General features: G+C 35.1%; 2 protein-coding genes and 1 long non-coding RNA gene across 5 annotated transcripts; 2 read left to right on the top strand and 1 right to left on the bottom strand.

The window, feature by feature from the left end:
- The first annotated feature begins 11 nt into the window (after positions 1–11).
- Positions 12–5,760, top strand: LOC124459508. The gene is made up of 4 exons (XR_006953680.1): positions 12–359; positions 452–586; positions 2,739–2,876; positions 5,675–5,760. It is a non-coding gene; the product is annotated as an uncharacterized LOC124459508 (long non-coding RNA).
- Positions 3,877–5,932, bottom strand: LOC124459501. Of its 3 annotated transcripts, XM_047008958.1 has the most exons (7): positions 5,781–5,930; positions 5,499–5,597; positions 5,203–5,364; positions 4,890–5,057; positions 4,568–4,735; positions 4,246–4,413; positions 3,877–4,100 (listed from the first exon to the last, which is right to left on the bottom strand). In XM_047008958.1, the coding sequence occupies exons 2-7, from the start codon at positions 5,569–5,571 to the stop codon at positions 3,973–3,975; spliced, it is 867 nt and encodes a 288-aa protein (XP_046864914.1). In that variant the 5' UTR covers positions 5,572–5,597; positions 5,781–5,930; the 3' UTR covers positions 3,877–3,972. The 3 variants fall into 3 exon arrangements, with proteins under 3 accessions (XP_046864914.1, XP_046864916.1, XP_046864915.1); XM_047008960.1 differs by lacking the exon at positions 4,246–4,413 and having other exon boundaries at positions 5,781–5,932; XM_047008959.1 differs by lacking the exon at positions 4,568–4,735 and having other exon boundaries at positions 5,781–5,929.
- On the top strand, positions 5,798–12,980 carry LOC124433375 (methyltransferase-like protein 25B; the record flags this gene model as incomplete). Its single annotated transcript, XM_046983135.1, is given in 14 exon segments — positions 5,798–5,859; positions 6,905–6,947; positions 7,473–7,621; positions 8,744–8,918; positions 8,921–9,067; positions 9,139–9,183; positions 9,573–9,731; positions 10,239–10,283; positions 10,367–10,985; positions 11,401–11,465; positions 11,545–11,615; positions 11,703–11,758; positions 12,313–12,453; positions 12,529–12,980. Coding segments are annotated over 14 exon segments (1,878 nt in total), but the record flags the coding sequence as incomplete, so codon positions are not given.
- Between the last annotated feature and the right edge of the window lie 7,553 nt (positions 12,981–20,533).

The raw sequence follows: 20,533 nt of genomic DNA, 5'->3' as shown, positions 1-20,533 counted from the left end.
CAAACAATTTCAATGTCAGTCCGGGTTCAAACTATGTTTACAAGTTTCATATTTCTATCTATTTGCTTAAATATTACGGAGACTTTTTGGTCGTATCATTGTGCTGCTTAGCCATTATAACTGTTTATTGAACTCGTTAAGGGAAGTTTTCTGTTTTTGCAATTGAGATAATCTATTATAATCATCATCACTAAGTAAGCTTTGACATTCTACCGACATGAAGTATAACAAAACTGCTAACATGGCGATGTATAATTCATTGTAATACAAATGCACGTTATTTTCTTCCTAAATCGTACGTTGACAAAGTTTTTAAGCTTCAAGATGTATAGAAATGAATGCTTGAAAGTTATGTTTAGGTAAGCTCTGTAATAACTTAACGTCTTATGGTGAAGTTGTCTAAAATAATTTTAATTGTTTCACTTTACTCGTTTTTTATGATTTTTTACAGAGAATATTTGGGATAAAATTCCTTCAAAATGACCTGATGTTTTGTCCTCGTCATGACCTCAAGAAATATCATATTTCTTCCTCGAAATGTGCTCTCTTTTACAACCAAAAATGGCAATGTTCAAACGAAATGAAGGTAATGGAACTTGTTGATGGATGAATAAATTTACAGATCAATGTCAGTGATGTCTGTTTAACGAAGACAATTTTTTGCATGTCAGAACCTGTAGGCTCCCTTTAAGAATTGAACTTTCACTGTAGCCCTTACTTTGCATCAGCCAGTTATCTGGGATTGATGGCGTTCTTTATTGAAGGTCTTGTGGTGCGGCGTGTGTTGGTCAGGAGACCCAAAGTCTGCTTATAATAATTGACAAAGCTATTGTTGTGTACTATGAAAGGAATTGAATCTTCGTTAAAATAATTTCCAAGACGTGACATATGTATTTCAAAATAATTCATTATATATTTACTAATGATGCAAAGTGTTATACAATCAAACATAAGTTGGCTTATTACAAGCATGAATTTCTTGGTTTTGTTCAAAAGACACAGCATGGTATTTTGCCTGTTATAAGCGGGCAAAAATAACCCCAATCCGCACAATCGTGGGGGTGAAAATGATTGCATTAACGTAAACATCGACATCCAACCGCGGGAGAGCAGAGCCTTTCGTTTACTGTTCAAAACATGAAAATATGTTTTAAATAAGTATTGCACAAAGTTTGTAGAAAGAACTTAATAACGACGCGAGTTATTTTTGTTTGGTAAAAAATATAAGGTTTACTGGAAAACACACGCATATTGACATTTGGGTATTGACATCTAGTCACGAACATACGTGTGTTAGTCAATTTGGACGGCGTAGAATTTGGCAGGTCATGTGAGCAATTGTGGCAGGTCACGTGAGCAATTGTGGCAGGTCATGTGAGCAATTGCCATCATTTTACCATATTCATGATGGAATGAATCTTATGGATTGAAGATTTTCATTGTAATTTTCTGACATGATTGCCTTTGCAAGATCGAGGATTAGATTTACGACTGAAATCATTTGTGATCATTTTATATAATAAAACTTTATGTGCAGACAGAAAACTTTTGAATAACCTACAAAAGTAGTCATTTAAATCTTCGAACATTCACCTCCAGTATATCGATTGACTGTATTGTATAACATAAAGTTATTAAAGTAACAGTATTTCCATTGTTTCCCGTACCAGGCTACTCGTACCCATGTTTTTCTGTTGACTAACTTCCCGTACCAGGCTACTCGTACCATGTTTTTCTGTGGACTAACTTCCCGTACAAGGCTACTCGTACCCTGTTTTCTGTTGACTAACTTCCCGTACCAGGCTACTGTTTTCTGTTGACTAACTTCCGTACCAGGCTACTCGTACCATGTTTTTCTGGACTAACTTCCCGTACTACTTGTTTTTTCTGTTGACTAACTTCCCGTACCAGGCTACTCGTACCCCTGTTTTCTGTTGACTAATTTCCCGTACCAGGCTACTCATTACCATGTTTTTCTGTGGACTAACTTCCCGTACCAGGCTACTCGTACCCTGTTTTTCTGTTGACTAACTTCCCGTACCAGGCTACTCGTACCCCTGTTTTTCTGTTGACTAATTTCCCGTACCAGGCTACTCGTACCATGTTTTTCTGTGGACTAACTTCCCGTACCAGGCTACTCGTACCCCTGTTTTTCTGTTGACTAACTTCCCGTACCAGGCTACTCGTACCATGTTTTTCTGTGGACTAAATATATTCATTGTTAAATCTCATGTCGAGTGAAAAGGTTGTTAAATGAAAATGAAATGAACCATTACGAAAGTCGAGTCTGAAGTTGTGTCAACTTAAAAATATCTTGTAAACATGCACATTAAATACTGCATGTACTAACGTTCATCGTACATTTTTCATCCTAAAAACCCCACCAATATATTGAGAAACATGCCTTTCTTTACTTCCGTCGGGCTCCACAAAGTGATTGTCAATAATACAAAGACAAAAACGATGAGACTCTTTATTTTTCTAACACTGTATTTCCTGTGTTAAAATAACAGAAACACGAGAATATAAAACATTCATCTGTGTTTGTTCAACATACATAAACTATATAATCTGTTTGATGAAAGACATCTCATGATCAAAGACATTTAAACTTCACGTGATTTGACAGTGAAATTGATGTTTGAAGTTCTGACCTTGAATGCTCGTTCTACACGAAAGTTGCTTCGTTATTATCTCGCACGGTCTATGCAAGCTTTGTATCAATTGTTTTTTTGCAGATTTGCAGTTTAATGCGAGATGGCATTGCAGAGCGTGGAGGTCTCCGTGTTGGTCATAAAATCATAGAAATGAATAGAGAAAGTGTCGTTACAGCCTCTCATCGTATTGTTGATGTTCTACAAACAACTATTGGAGAGGTTAGTGATGAGAAATTTGACTATTTATTTATAACACCATTCAGGTCATTTTTCAACACGAGTTCCATCATCACCTTTGTGTAATGAGGCTTGCTGCTTGCTGTCTAATGTCTGATGTTTGAGGAATTATTCATCTTTTTATGATGCGGTTTGATGTTTTATAACATTGAAGGAAAAGTTTCGGATGATATGTTGTAAAAGTAAAGCAAATTGTATTATTGTTGAAGATTTTTGTAAGAATTATTTTTTGATATATTCTTCATGATGTTGTTAAAAATGAAAACAATTTCTATAACGTTGTACAAACTGCTCGTTGGCGATGAAATTTTAAAATATTTATGATAAACGACAGAAATGTTGGCGAGTGTAGGAGAATCTGGATGATCGTCCTCTATATTTATTCTGACAGATGTTTTGTGTGCTTTTACAGACATATTTCAGCAACAATATAGGGATACGGTCACTAGGTCGGTCGCAGAATTCATTTTGTTTTCTGAATATGAAAAAATATATGTTTTAATACATTTTTGCTTACGCCGTATTTATAATACTTCACCGTTTGTAAGCATGTATTTAAGAAATAAAAGATGTTTACTGTGTTTGCACAGGCTTATGCAAACCGAGGAGACCTTCGGTAGAACTCGAGAGTTCTTGCAAACGTCTCCAAGGTTTGCATAAGCCTGTGCAAACACGAAAAACATTTTTTATTTCTTTTATAAAACAACAATAATGCCGAAAAGGCAAATTTTAAACAAACGTTTTAATTCTTCCTTTAAAATGTATTCATGATCGATTTGCAAATTCTCTTCGACGTATTGATTGTTTTGATTGGTTGAGCTCAGATCTGTTTTGCATAGGCTAATGCAAACATGGCTATAGACCAATCACCGCACGCGTTTTGTTTTTATTTTATAAAGTAAGACAACCTAGTGTATTGTTATGTGTTATGTACTATGGAAGGAACGAATCTTCCTTAAAATGATTTCATAAAAGTAACATATTCATTTCAAAAATATTTAATCATTTATCTACCCATGTTGCATAGCATAACTGAATCAAGCATAGTTAATTACAATGAATTTCTTTGTGGGTTTTTTCAATAACAGCAAGGTTTGTTCGTGCGTAATGTGCAGTATCTTGATTTCGGGCAATCGTAGTAACCCTTAGGACAAGGATCTTTGTAGTAATAACATGTACATCCAGGATAATCGCAGAATTTCTTTTCTGTTTGTATTCAAAACGTAAACATATGTAAGAATAGTTATCACAAAACGTTTTCCAACACCTTGATTACGAAAGGATTTTTCTATTTCATACATAGTTCTATTTGATTTTACGAGAGTGAACTTAAAGCATTGAACATCCCTACCTTTAATTTCGTTCGTTTGCTTGTTCTTAATATCTTCTGTAGGATAACAACAAGGTCTGTTTGTCTTCAGTGTGCAATATTTAGTCCTCGAGCAGTTGTAGTAACCCTTAGGACAAGGATCTTTGTAGTAATAACATGTACATCCAGGATAGTCGCAGAATTCCTTTTCTGTTTAAGTTTAGAACGCAAAGATGCGTAAGAAAAAGTTATCACAAAAAATTTTTCACATTCTTTAAAAGGAGAGGATTTATTTATTTTGAATGATAAAGTACTGATCATGTGACAGCATGCAATTGAAATAATGAAAATTGAACATCCCTACTTTCAATTTCTTTCGTTTCCTTTTTTTCGATATCTTCTGTAGGATAACAGCAAGGTTTGTTCGTACTTAATGTGCAGTATCGTGATTTCGGGCAATCGTAGTAACCCTTAGGACAAGGATCTTTGTAGTAATAACATGTACATCCAGGATAGTCGCAGAATTTCTTTTCTGTTTAAGTTTAGAACGCAAAGATGCGTAAGAAATAGTTATCACAAAAATTTTTTCACATTCTTTAAAAGGAGAGGATTTATTTATTTTGAATGATAAAGTACTGATCATGTGACAGCATGCAATTGAAATAATGAAAATTGAACATCCCTACTTTCAATTTCTTTCGTTTCCTTTTTTTCGATATCTTCTGTAGGATAACAGCAAGGTTTGTTCGTACGCAATGTGCAGTATCTTGATTTCGGGCAATCGTAGTAACCCTTAGGACAAGGATCTTTGTAGTAATAACATGTACATCCAGGATAGTCGCAGAATTTCTTTTCTGTTTGTATTCAAAACGTAAACATATGTAAGAATAGTTATCACAAAAAGTTTTCCAACACCTTGATTACGAAAGGATTTTTCTATTTCATACATAGTTCCATTTGATTTTACGAGAGTGAACTTAAAGCATTGAACATCCCTACCTTTAATTTCGTTCGTTTGCTTTTTCTTAATATCTTCTGTAGGATAACAACAAGGTCTGTTTGTCTTCAGTGTACAATATTTAGTCCTCGAGCAGTTGTAGTAACCCTTAGGACAAGGATCTTTGTAGTAATAACATGTACATCCAGGATAATCGCAGAATTCTGTTCACAAAAAGTCTAGGTTTAATAATACCTCTACAAATCTGGTTTTGAATAAGTGTCTTGCGAAACACGCATTTAAAATAACTTGCATCTCACGTTCTCATGAAAACACACCAATATATTCGGGAACATACCTTTCTTTCCTTCCGCTGAGCTCGCCATGGCGAGTGCAAATAGTACAAAGACGACAACTGCTAAACTCTTCATGTTTTCCGCTTGGAACACTGTATTTCCTGTTAAGAAAGTTATGAGGAGTAATATACAGAAAACTTGTGAATGCTCAACAAACATGGACTTTATAACATTCTAGGTGATGGTCACATATACTCTTTAATCAAACCATTTATTCGTGGCGTTAGAAAGATCAAAGATGAAATAATGAAGAGTTACCGCAGCAAAATGTGCTTAAAACCTACCTTAATTCCTGGTTTCCTTGCAAACGTCAGTGGCAAATGTGACGTTCTTTGTATGTTTTATACCCAGCGATTTTGCAAGGTAAGCGTCACATGATACTTTAAAAATTCTCCACCTCTGTTTACCTGGAAAGATGTTGATTTAATTAAGTTCCGCCTTCTAGAATGCGAGCGTTAACATGAAAACGTTATCCTAGGAAATACTGTCATCGATGATCTTCAAATTTCCGCCTATTGTCTTCGCAGACATTAAGATAAACAATCGTATCAAGTTTATTAAAGCATGCATTTAGCTGCAGAACGCATTATGAACAGCAAGAAAACCTTTATTTGATAAACGCGATTTTCGGAGCATTTTCAAGGCTGAAACTGTTTGAAGTCCGTTTACAAGTTTCATATTACTAAGTATTTGTCAGTGATTGCTGTGGGATTGCAATAAGGGTTCTATAATTGTGCTGCTTAGCCATGATATTTTAACTCTTCATACGGAGAAATTTTGCTCTGTTTTTGCTTCCATCCAAATAATGTACTTCTTCAAAATTCCGCCTATTGTCTTCGCGGACATTAAGATAAACAATCGTACCAAGTTTATTAAAACATGCTTTTAGCTACAGACGCATTATGAAAAGAGGCGTAACTAGAACGTTAATGGGGGCATATGTTGTGCCTTACTTGAAAGTGATTTGAATTTCAAAGGAATCAGTAGGACACAACTGAATATATGAATATACACCCCTGCAATTGACGTTCTAGTTACGCCTCTGATTATGAACGGCAAGAAAACTTTTATTTGATAAACGCAATTTTTGGAGCAATGTCAAGGTTGAAACTGAAGTCCGTTTACAAGTTTCATATTACTAAGTATTTGTCAGGTGATTGCTGTGGAATTGCAATAAGGGTCCTATAATTGTGCTGCTTAGCCATGATATTTTAACTCTTCATACGGAGAATATTTGCTCTGTTTTTACTTCCATCCAAATAATGTACTTTATAAAGCTCGTGTCCAGTCAAAATGAATTTCTTCTTACATGAAGTACCCAAAAAAAATTAAATATGGCGAATAGACATTGTAAAACAAATAGTAACCAATATTATCAGCTTAAATTGTACGTTGATCGGATTTTTAGGCTTCAAGATAAATACAAATGGATGCTAGAGAGTTATGTTTTGGTAAGGTCATTTTATCTCGAGAGTGCTTACTAAGCATTTTATTTCTCTAGTTCATTTATACTCCAACAATTTAATAGTTAACAATACATAATTTCGTAGAAGCTCTATCGCTAATGCGCATTTAATATATACGACGAATTTTTTTAAAATAGACATGTTTCGACATCTCATGATGCCATCTTCAGTATTATTGAAATAATAAATAATGCAAGGTTTACATAAAAGTAATATGATACATAAATTTATCTTTTTTCCTTATTATTGTTGTAATTTATGTATCATAATACTTTTATATAAACTTGTATTGTTTATTATTTCACTTATACTGAAGATGGCATCATGAGATGTCGAAACATATCTATTTTATAAAAAAACTCGTCGTCTATATTAAATGCGAGTTAACAATACACTTTACATTGATAAATGAACAGCTGTAACTAATGGCAAGCATTCAACTTATAAGAACTAACCAAGGTCTTAAGATTAAGTAGATAATGTAATCCTTATTTTTGTCTCGTTTCTCAGGATTTCTTTACCGAGAATATTTGGCAGAAACTTCCTTCGAAATGGCCGGATGTTTTGTTTTCGTTAGGGCCTCAAGAAATATCATATTTCTTCTTCGAAATGTACTCTCTTTCGCAATCAACGGATGATAATGTTCAAGCGAAATTAAGGTAATCAAAGTTGTTGATAAATGACCGTGAACATACGTAGAATGTTTACGGAACAATGTCGACGATGTATTGTTTAGCGAAGACAATTTTTGCATGTCAGAACAAGTTGAAAACATGTATCTCTGTGAAAACACATATTTTTTAAGTATCATATTTCTTAAAACATACATTTGTCATTCGTTCTATTTATGTCTTGGTAAATCTTCCACAGTCACATAACTGTGAATGGAGTTAAAATATCACGAAACGTTTTAGTAATCTGCGTTTGCCATAAGGATAATTGAAGAGCATCCATGGTGTTTTCTGATTTGCGTTGTTTTATTTTCAAAAGTATTGCGTATAATACCACCTAGCAAGTTTTTTAAACCTACAACTAAAAACCTACGACATTTAGAGGAAAACGTCAGCAACACGCCTTCAGTAAACAGGAATCGTTCCTTTCGTTATCAAGAGTTGTAAGGCGCATTTTCAATTACAACATTCTGAGGTCAATTTTACGCTCTCGCGCGAGACGATTAAAAAAACATTAATTGCATTCATTTCAAGCCCTTCTTTTGCTATCTTTTTTCATACAACCGTACAAGAATATCATTTTCACTTTAGCCTGTTGTTTGCACTGTCGAATTTCCAAGAATTAAAAAGTATTAATAACAATAACAAAAGCCTGCGACATTTCGTAAGACGTGATTGGTCAGTAGACCTAATGTGTGCTTGACCTTTTGACCTTCACCAAATGGCAAAAGCCCTAGTAAGTTCTCCAGCTTTTTGTCTTCGTCAGCAGCAATAAGTTTTCTGTAGATGTAGATCGTCCCGGTTGGTAGTTCTCGGAAAAGGACTGTTGTTGACTGACGTTTCGACAACCTTAGTATAAATAAAACGTCAGTCAACAACAACAAAAACAGTCTTTCACAGGACTCTACTAAACTGGACGATCTACATCTACAAACATGTAACGATACTTCCGTGTTCAAATCAAACCATTTACTTTAATAAGTTGTCTTTTATACATTACAATTCAATTGCTCACACAAGCTTAACAACGAATTCCATCATTTATTTAATGTCGTTATCTGTTTAATAATCCAAGCTCTGTAACCATAACTTTTCATTTCTTGACTTCAGACAAGTATGGCCATTGGAGTTGTTGTCCTTTATCGCTGCTTGTCATGCTTTAAGACTCGATAATCAACCTTGGTTGACGAAGCTGAAGGATTTGGATAAAAAATATGAAAGGACGACGAGCAACAATGGAAAAATGTCAACCGCTCGTGTCGTGATGTTGCCATGGAAGCATTTGACAGCAAGGATTTGAATCAAGGAAGACGTCACGAGGTCGAACAAACAGAGAATGTTGTCAGTTTTACTGCACAAAACATGGCTATAGGTCATCCATTGCGATGTTACGTGAAGAGAAAGAAACAATACGAAATTGATATTCTGTCAAAGGTATCTTTTTAAAAAGTAATGAAAAGTACAAATATTTGCGATTAAGATTTTTCTCATATCGTTCGTTGTAGTTAATATTCGAAGTTGCGAAAAAACTTCAATGTTGGGATATTGTGGTAAGAAAAGATGCTGTCGTGTTTTATAGAAATAATTAGAGCAATGCACGGGGATTGACGCCAGGAGATGGATTAAGATAATCAGATTTTCCCGATTAGGTGTAGATTAAGGGTCGGATTATAGAAAGTATGAAAATATCTGATAATTGTAGGTATAAAGTTCTCATTTTGTTTCTTAGGCCTAACGTGCTCGTAAATTTGATCCTACAGAGAAAAAATGTCTATGCTTAGACAATAGATTTCTTAAGAAATAATTAATGATAATATGGCTACATCAATGGCAAGCACAGTTTTAATTTGCCTACAGGAGTAGCTACTTCCAAGATTCTTAAAACCCGACTACGAATTACAAATATTGTATAGCTTTTTTATTACAATTTCTTTGGTAGGATGTTGGAGCGGGCTTGGGTCATCTTTCTCGTACGTTAAACTACGAGTATGGCTTACGAGTGTTGACGATCGAAGGCGAAGGTTGTCATCGGAAACAGGCGGAGAAAATTGACGAAAAAGTTCGATCGAAGTTCAAGAAACATGATAAAGGTTCGCAGGTAAATTGGTACTAGTAATAAACAGATTGTTTACTTTAGTTGTTAGTGTTTTGTGGTGAACCATCTAGAAAAGTTTAAATGCCCCTATGAGCAAAAATTTTTATTAGCGATATCAAAACTTGGTGTAATATCTAACGTGTCGGTGAAAATATTTTTCAATTTGGTCAAATTGTCTTCTTGTTATTGAGGTTTAAAGTTCCCTTTAAATAGACCTTGTCCGTCGTTCGAAAAGTCTTGAACGACTTACCTTTGTGACGTCATGCAAGGTACTCCTCAATACAAAATATATATACCAACTACTTTGGATGACGTCAGAAGTTGTCTAGACCAAGGCTCCATGCCACGACGGACAAGGTCCATTGAAAAGCAACTTTAAACCTCCACAACAAGAAGACGATTTGGCAACATTGAAAAATTTTTTCACCGACATTGCACCTAGTTTCGATATCGCTAATAGAAGTTTTTGCTGATAAGGGCACTTTAAAGAATTCACTGTTTGCTTTTTAGGACGAGCAAGGATTGGGGAGGAATTTGATTCACATTACACGTTATGTAAGACATGTCATTTATTTGACTATAATGATCTTTCATGTTCCTCATCAGATTTATTTTTATCTTGAAATTTATTTGATCAGATCGATTCGGACATTACCGTAGAAGAATTTTCGAACGTTGTTTTGGAAGCATTCTCGAAGATGGAAAATTCTGAAGGATTTGAGAAGACTAAACAACGTTTTATAATAGTCGGTCTTCATACTTGTGGTGATCTTGCTGCGACATTACTACGAGTTTACACACATTGTTCCAATGCCGTTGCCATCATTTCTGTCGGTTGTTGTTATATGAAACTCACTCATGAAAATCTAAACTCCGATCAAAATAAGAAGATCCTCACAAGGAAAGAAAACTCGTCGAACGAAAATGAGGCATCTCTATCAGCGAGAGCAAACACGAACGCAAGCGAAGGTTTTGAAATCAAGTTCCAAGAAAATAGAAATATATCTTCATTCCAATCATCGGAGAACAAGAATGAAATGAAAAACTCAGCGTGTAGAATGGATGAAATGAAAAACTCAGCGTGTAGAATGGATTCAAAGAAACCTGCAGATCAGATAAACTGTTTTACTAAGCGAGAAATGATTTTGGGTTACCCATTGAGCGAGTACGTTCGCCGTTCGTCAAAACATCGAATGGTTTATAATGCATTTGAATGTGCCTGTCATGCCGTTGAAAGATATCAAAAGAAACTGCAAGGTAAAGCAAGGGATATTATAAAGATTTTACACAGGGAGGGCATTAACTTCAAAAGGGCCTTTGAATTTTGAGAAGAGCGGGAAATGCAGCGTAACAATCGTGATACGACATAAGCATTCTGACTACGTCGAGTAATTTATGTTATCTGCTATAAAATATTTAAAGTACCACTTACAGAAAACGCCTGAAGAGCCAAAGAAGTGGGGGTGGGGGGTGCTAGGTGTAGGGCTAGTTTTGTTTCAGCGCGTAGCCAACAAGAGGACCTGGGAGGCTAAATGCAAGTATTGTTCATCACGTTGCTATTATATGATGTTATATTTGTCTGTTGATTCATGAACTTTTTGACTGTCTTTAGGAATTTTGTGGAACTGTCGTCACTTGTATAGTAAATTGACGAATCTTTGCTAATTTTCAGATCGCTCACCAACGCTAAAATTGCATTATTACAGAGCAATGTTAGAAATGCTCCTTAAACAGAAGGTAGCACTGTGAAAAGTGTGATTTTTCTAAAATCTTTGTGATCTTTATTTGATTGAAGATTTTCCTTTCCCCTCTTTAGGATCCAGGCTCTGAAAGAAGACAAATACGAACTCTACGAACTAAGAAAGCTGCAAAAATGTCTTTGAGCGAGTAAAATGATTCCTGTTCTTGTTGATCATGAAAATTTTATGCTAATGTATACAATTCTAATTGAGTCTACTGTCAATATTTTTTCAGATACGTTCATAATGCCTGTGCTACCTTAAAAATACAAGACATACCTACCCATCAAGGTATATTTATTTATAGTTGTTTCATGGTCAATCTGTTAACAAGATCTTGAAAGAAAAAACCACGATGGATGGCAGAGCTGTTTCAAACTCTTATAAATCACTTTGTTAGAAAGCGCGATGCATTTCTGCAAGAATTCGTTTTTCTTTAAAGAAGACGCGTAGCACATTTCCTTTGACGAGAAGTTCTGTGCCGACTGAGGAGAACTCTACAGAACTGCATCGACATTTTGTTTATTGCCAAGTCTTTTATGCGTGTAGAAAGCTCGATATTTCATTATTAGAGGTCATATTGATATACGCATGTTATAATCCGCCGAAAATAATGTTTTCGAAGGAAGTTAATTCGGCAGATCATGTATTCATAAATATTAGCGCCCATTCCCCACCTCCCACACACAATTATTGCTCTTCCATTGTACATTCATGAATTTACTATTTAAAGGTATTTTAAACAGTTTTTAAGAGCTATACCGTTCGTATTTGTATCTGCAACGTCTTGTAAGTTTGTTCAAGTTTTCAGTCAATTTAATTTCTAGATATTTTTATATTTACAGATATTTTAAAGATTACAGCAATTCACGAAAACAAGGAGTTTCACGTTGTCGTATTTTATGTTTTGAGACTTCTGATGGCACCTCTTGTTGAAGGATTGCTTCTTGTTGATCGATTAATGTTTATCGAAGAAAATTGTTTTGGTAAATTTTAATACAGAAGACTTATGGTGTCAAATCCAAGCAAAGGAATTCCCTGACTTTTTTGTTTAATTTCAGATAGCACTTGCAGGATTACAAAGTTATTTGATCCCAGAATATCGCCGAGAAACTTTGCTCTCTTATCACAAAAACAGATCTCAGGATTGACGAAGAACTGAAAGAAATATATTTAACATTGATGGATAGACTCTCATCGTACGTTTTTTAACGCGATAGTTGACCTTGGAACGAAGTATGTATTTGGAAAGCTGCTTAACATTCGAATATCTCCGTTCAAAATTCCTTAAAAAATATTGATGGTCACGTGATTGCCTTAAGACATTGAAGGCGTCGTTTAACATATAGACTCCTGGGGAATATCGTTCAAGCTTACCCAGTCAAAATTCCCTTCCCTTCTCCAGTGTATGATCTGCATTGACGATGCCATTGTAGATAAATTCTATGAGATCTATGGCTTCATGTACCATCTTAATGATTATAATTTTCTAATACATATTTGTTTAGTTAAACCTTGCATGTACCTTTATGATAGTTGCATGAAGTAATACGGACTACTCGACTTTTCACGTCGTCGTAAAGGCACGTCACTCTAACCCCCCCCCCTTCAATACTGCCCCACCCAGTTACATGATTCATATAAAATGGGCGGGCATTGTGTATAATTATGACAAGCTGTGTTAATAAGGAATAAGATGGTATTCCACTTCTTGCTTTTGTTTGTTCACACCATTGTTTACATACACGTTATCTTTGTACTTTCATCTTCAGGTAAACCTGAACACATTTGATGTGCTTTCATAATGAGATTGGTATCATCGATCTTGTTAACGCTGGAACATAAACATAGTGAAACCCTTACTTACATTTTATTTCCTATTGCATATTCAATTATTCATAAGTTACAACTTACCGTGAAACAATTTCGTGGCATTCCTGCATTTTTAGTAAAAAAATAAGTTTTGTGCGATCCAAAGAATATGCTGGTAGCACTGACTTACATACGACTTGTGCAATTTCCATCTTGCAATTTTTGTCGCTGATGTTGGCGCTCTTCGAGTTGGAAAAAAAGCTTTCATTTTTAAATGGGATTGCAGCCAAACCTTTTCGTTACGTCTTATTCATTCTTGTTATAACTTCTTTCATACCTTTCATACCTTTCATGTTATAACTTCTTTCATACCTTTCATACCTTTCATGTTATAACTTCTTTCATACCTTTCATACCTTTCATGTTATAACTTCTTTCATACCTTTCTGCGCACTGAAAAGATAGAAATTATACTTGTTATCCATATCTCTCCCTGTATTCATATATGATACTGTGTTTGTGATATACATGTTATGTATCGTTGTAATCTTTTTTATTTTATTCAGCAGTCATGACTCCGATGCCATTTCCCTCCATCAATAGCAAAGGAATCCTCTTTCCACATATCCGAATTAATTTCCTTTTTACATGTCTAAATTAATAGCATAAAATGAAATGAGGCAATCCACTGCAAAACAATTTTCGTGGTTGTCCACATTCACCATGATAATTTACTTTATTTTACAATAATAAATACCAAAAGACCGCAACGTAAATGGTCAAATTGACAATGCTATGGTTATTTTTCAACTTGATTCTCCTAGAAAGCAACAAAAAATTTTGCATGTCTAAATAAAGGTAGACATAGAACTAAATACGGAGGTAGACTTCAGAGATAGACACAAAAGATTACATAAAGGTAGACACAAAAGTTGACAAAAAGGTAGACATAAAGATAGACACAAAGGTAGACTTAAAGGTAGACATAAAGGTAGACATAAAGGTTGACATAAAGGTTGACACAAAGGTAGACTTAAAGGTAGACATAAAGGTTGACATAAAGGTTGACATAAAGGTAGAATTAAAGGTAGACATAAAGGTTGACATAAAGGTAGACACAAGGGTACACATAAAGGTAGACTTAAAGGTAGACATAAAGGTAGACACAAAAGTTGACAAAAAGGTAGACATAAAGATAGACACAAAGGTAGACTTAAAGGTAGACATAAAGTTTGACATAAAGGTAGAAAGAAAGGTACACATAAAGGTAGACATAAAGGTAGACATAAAGGTAGACATAAAGGTAGACATAAAGGTAGACATAAAGGTAGACATAAAGGTAGACATAAAGGTAGACATAAAGGTAGACACAAAGGTAGGCATAAAAGTAGACACTTTATTTGATTAGTGATTAAGACTCGTTTGGTATGTATCTTAGAATCATTGATTGCCTAACTTTGTTTTCTCAATGAAAGAAAGAGCACCGCCCCAGAACGTAATGTCCCCTTCCACATAATGTTTTGGGTGCGTGCGCTTCAGACAGTTATAAAATCAAGCAAAATGTGTATTTGGTCTATGTTCTCATGACAAGTACTTCTTCTGAAAAGTTAAACGTTTGGTTTACGCAAAAAAGTAGACATAAAGGTACACATAAATGTAGACACAAGGTAGACATAAAGGTAGACGAAATGAAGGAACCAAGTCAAGTTTGGAAGTAATTCTCAACAAAAACTGCGCACTATCTTTGAAACTTTTTTTGAAGTTATCACATGCATTGCAAGCGTTATAATTATTAGTAAACGCATGCTTTCAGGGATATTAGTGATTAGATGTCCCTGCAAACCGAGGGAGATTTAGTAAAAGTCGGAAGGCGCAATTCAATAAGTTTCACGAGGTTTAAGGTACATTTAATCACTGATGTCCCTAACAGCATGTGTTAACATGGTTGCAGAGGGTATAATAAGTGCATCGAACTCTCCCGTTTGGCAATATTTTCATCAAACGAGTTCAAAAATTTGAATATCAATGGTGCTCAAAGCGTGTATTGTTTCTGGTCAGCGAGGGAACAAAGAAATGAATCGAGCTATTTAATTTTGAATTCTGTTATTGAATTGGTTCATTGAATATGCGTTAAAATTTGTTTTGCAAATTCCTTTTCGTAGTTAAAATACTCTTTAAGGTCTTGATCGTTGATCACCAGTTTCTATAAGTAAGTGATAAGGATGAAAGGGGAAGACGATTTCTGTTACCCCTCGACGACATTAATGGTGAATCAGGAATGATTTAAAGCTTTATTGTAATAAAGAGTTCCACGATTTTGAACTAAACGCGAAAGATTTACTCGTTTCCCAAGTATCGACGATCTAACCGTCGAACAAGAGGATCTAAAAAGTTGACTTTTGTCTTTGTAAACTTGCTCTCGAAGAAGTATGGTTTCAATGGACTTGCGGAAGACATCTTGTCATTAACCTTTTCCATTCATCACAATTGAAAATGATTCAGGTGTGGAAAAGTCAAGAAGCAAGCAGAAGCAATTTCTACATGAAACGAAAAGGAAATGTAAAAACATGGCGTACTTGTCTTGATGTTGATCGGGGTATTTTGTCTTAACATTGATGAGGGATATTTAGAACTAAATATGCTTCGTTCCTGTATTTGGAGGAAAATACGTCGGTATGTGTCCCTGTTATAACAACTAATTTCTTCGACGCAGTATTTAGAGATGTATATTGATGTAACATCAACAGCAATGAAAAAAATCAAGGGCATCAACGAAACAAGCCGAATAAAATGGGGAAATGTAGTTTGGTATTATGAAGGTAAACAGTATTCTTAAACAATACAGCTCAACATCCAAACGACGAAGCAGAAAACCAAACTGATGACATCCACTTAAAGATGCTCCTTCCGTTCATCTCGTTCGTCGATCCATTGAGGCTATTAGCTACCTAAAACAACACCTATATTCAACATTGTTTGATTGACCGAAAAACGAAAAGAAAATCCACAAGTGCCATTCGTAAAATTCACCAACAACTATTGATAACAGCTGCTGAAAGAAATGTGAAAACTGCAAAACCATTGTGAAATATGCAACGGACGTACTTCCTTCGATATCATTGGTAAAAAAGATCTCACGTCTAATGTACTGCTGTTGTGTGGTAAGACTACATGACGATAAACGAATTTCTCTGGCAACTAAATGCGTTTTGATTTATCCGTAATGTTCTTAAAATGTCAATGGCTTAAAAAGTTGATGTTAGGAATATATATTTACTTAGTGCGAATTATATATTGTTTGAAAGACTTATTACTTTTCTCTATCTTTTTCAAAAGAAGACATAAGTAACTATAGATGTTTTGCTTTTGTATTACCAAACTAACATTAATATAAATGTATTTATTTGTAATACTTTTTCAGTCTTTATATCAACACTCGACTACGAATATGATTTTTGGTTTGTTGCTTTATCTTTAGCTGGAAGTGATCTGTTATAATTTTGATTCGAGACCTTCAATGGTCTATTTTTTGCATTAAATCCTTCAAGGTAGGAATGGCACTTTAAAATGACCAGGTGTCTTCAACGAACTCTCTGGTCTAGTGGATAGACACAACCTTTCGAGGTTGAGAGTGGAGGTTCGAACCCTGTCTGGAATAAGATGTAACTATGCTAAGGATGAATAAGAAATAGGAAAATAAGGAAATAGTGCTGGTTAATAGAACAAAAGTGGGATTTCTATTACTAAACTTTTCGAGAATGGAATGCGACACTTAGTATAAATTCAGAAAAAAACGCTCTCCGATGAGAAGGAGAGCGAAGAAAAAAAAAAGATAGGATCCCATGCAAAAAACCACTCTTAAAAAAACTAAGTCTTTTGCTCAAATTTTTTTATGACTCCCTGTGATCAGGGAGTTATTTTTTTAAATTTTGAAAAGTCAGGAAACCCAAGAGCAAACAGAACGCCCTAATCATCCCTTTCTTACTTCCAGGCACTTGTTCCTCAGTTCGACTTTCTGTCTTCCACATCTGCCGCGTACACCTGCCAAGTGTGTTGGCAGAGGGGCGAACCAAGGATCTTGTGCACCGGAGGTCATTGATGTCGAACTAAACGCCCAACATCGGCCAGTTGAGCTAACCGCTCATCATCGAAAGCTCTATGTTTTTTGGAGTATTTGCTAAATTTTTTCAATGTGAAGCGAAAGAAAAGGAGAAGGTCTTGAACCTTAGATGGTCTTGAACCCGAGAAGGTGAGAGCACTGCACCGACATCTTTACCACTCGGCCAGACGGGTGAATTGGAAAACCGTTTAAAACATGTCAAGTGTTTCTGACTAAACAACATTGCCTTCATTTCTCTTGAGGCTCACATTTAATACTGTGTTTATTTTGTTCTTCGTCACCATCATTGCAAAGACGAAGAAAGAGACTTACTAGGCATTATAGTTGTTCAACTCAAACATTGCAGGATAGTAAATGATATAACCGAAAGGAGGAAGACCAATGAAGTATGCACAATGTCAGACATTGCCATGTGGTAAATCAGAAAAATAACGCGCATGTTCGTAGTCAATTTAATGGCGCTGGGAGTTTCTAACTTGTCTGTTCAAAGTTAAATGACATATTTTTTACCATCATGCATGATAATATTGTAATGGTTTGTACAAAAGCATATGGTTCCTACAGAACAGTATCCACTTACTAATTTTACAATCTTGCCATGTCTTGAGTGTCATCATTTCAACTATAGTCAATGTAATCAATATAGCCAATGCGGTTTTTGTCGACATTTGTGTCTATCTTCTTGTCTACCTTCTTGTCTAACTTTGTGTCTACATTTTCATAGGACAAAGTTCTCATTTTGTTGAACACGACAATTGAAAAAATTAGTCATTTCATAGTCGAAAGTATTCGAAGTAATCGAAGGTAGTCAATTCACGCGACGCGATGTGGTAAATCAGGGCAGTGACGAGCATGTCTTAGGTCATATTTTCCGATGCAATGGCGTCGAGATCATTTGACTTTATGTTTGAACTAACTGAACTATTTTTTATCATCATAACGCACCAACCATATTCTTTTCAATGTTTGTTTTGGTTGCACACAAACAAGAGTTTAATAGCAAGGACAAAGAAACCTATGAAATGACGTCTTTTATGATATCGTCTTTTATACAATGACAACTTTTTCTCTTTTATGTAATCGATTACATCTTTTTCTCTTTCTATTCATGCATTTTCACAAATCTTAACATTTTTTCCCCACAAAGACTATAATTCATGCACTTTAACAAAGGTAGATATAAAGGTAGACATAAAGGTAGACATAAAGGTAGACACAAAGGTAGACATAAAGGTAGACACAAAGGTAAACATAAAAGTAGACACAAATGTAGACATAAAGGTAGACACAAAGGTAGACACAAAGGTAGACATAACGGTAGATAAAAGGTAGACACAAAAGTAAACACAATGGTAGACATAAAGGTATACACTAAGTTAGAGACAAAGGTAGACACAAAGTCTATAATTCATGCATTTTCACAAATTTTCACATTTTTTCACAAAAAGACTATAATTCATGCATTTTCACAAATTTTCACATTTTCTCACAAAGACTACAATTCACGCATTTTCACAAACTTTCACATTTTCTCACAAAAAGACTATAATTCATGCATTTTCACAAATTTTCACATTTTTTTCACAAAAAGACTATAATTCACGCATTTTCACAAACTTTCACACTGTTTCACAAAAAGGCTATAATTCATTCATTTTCACATTTTTTCACTTTTTCCCCACAAAGACTATAATTCATGCGCTTTCATAAATTTCAAAGCATTGAATTCAGTGGAGAGTGTCTACCTTTGTTAAAGTGCATGAATTATAGTCTTTGTGGGGAAAAAATGTTAAGATTTGTGAAAATGCATGAATAGAAAGAGAAAAAGATGTAATCGATTACATAAAAGAGAAAAGTTGTCATTGTGTAAAGACGATATCATAAAGACGTCATTTCATAGGTTTCTTTGTCCTTGCTATTAAACTCTTGTTTGTGTGCAACCAAAACAAACATTGAAAAGAATATGGTTGGTGCGTTATGATGATAAAAAATAGTTCAGTTAGTTCAAACATAAAGTCAAATGATCTCGACGCCATTGCATCGGAAAATATGACCTAAGACATGCTCGTCACTGCCCTGATTTACCACATCGCGTCGCGTGAATTGACTACCTTCGATTACTTCGAATACTTTCGACTATGAAATGACTAATTTTTTCAATTGTCGTGTTCAACAAAATGAGAACTTTGTCCTATGAAAATGTAGACACAAAGTTAGACAAGAAGGTAGACAAGAAGATAGACACAAATGTCGACAAAAACCGCATTGGCTATATTGATTACATTGACTATAGTTGAAATGATGACACTCAAGACATGGCAAGATTGTAAAATTAGTAAGTGGATACTGTTCTGTAGGAACCATATGCTTTTGTACAAACCATTACAATATTATCATGCATGATGGTAAAAAATATGTCATTTAACTTTGAACAGACAAGTTAGAAACTCCCAGCGCCATTAAATTGACTACGAACATGCGCGTTGTTTTTCTGATTTACCACATGGCAATGTCTGACATTGTGCATACTTCATTGGTCTTCCTCCTTTCGGTTATATCATTTACTCTCCTGCAATGTTTGAGTTGAACAACTATAATGCCTAGTAAGTCTCTTTCTTCATCTTTGCAATGATGGTGACGAAGAACAAAATAAACACAGTATTAAATGTGAGCCTCAAGAGAAATGAAGGCAATGTTGTTTAGTCAGAAACACTTGACATGTTTTAAACGGTTTTCCAATTCACCCGTCTGGCCGAGTGGTAAAGATGTCGGTGCAGTGCTCTCACCTTCTCGGGTTCAAGACCATCTAAGGTTCAAGACCTCCTTTTCTTTCGCTTCACATTGAAAAAATTTAACAAATACTCCAAAAAACATAGAGCTTTCGATGATGAGCGGTTAGCTCAACTGGCCGATGTTGGGCGTTTAGTTCGACATCAATGACCTCCGGTGCACAAGATCCTTGGTTCGCCCCTCTGCCAACACACTTGGCAGGTGTACGCGGCAGATGTGGAAGACAGAAAGTCGAACTGAGGAACAAGTGCCTGGAAGTAAGAAAGGGATGATTAGGGCGTTCTGTTTGCTCTTGGGTTTCCTGACTTTTCAAAATTTAAAAAAATAACTCCCTGATCACAGGG

This window comes from Xenia sp. Carnegie-2017, unplaced genomic scaffold (genome assembly GCF_021976095.1).
Source record: "Xenia sp. Carnegie-2017 unplaced genomic scaffold, XeniaSp_v1 HiC_scaffold_13, whole genome shotgun sequence".
NCBI classification, from domain to species: domain Eukaryota; kingdom Metazoa; phylum Cnidaria; class Anthozoa; order Malacalcyonacea; family Xeniidae; genus Xenia; species Xenia sp. Carnegie-2017.
The sequence above is the reverse complement of the archived record's forward strand: the minus strand, read 5'-3'. Positions and strand labels throughout refer to the sequence as shown.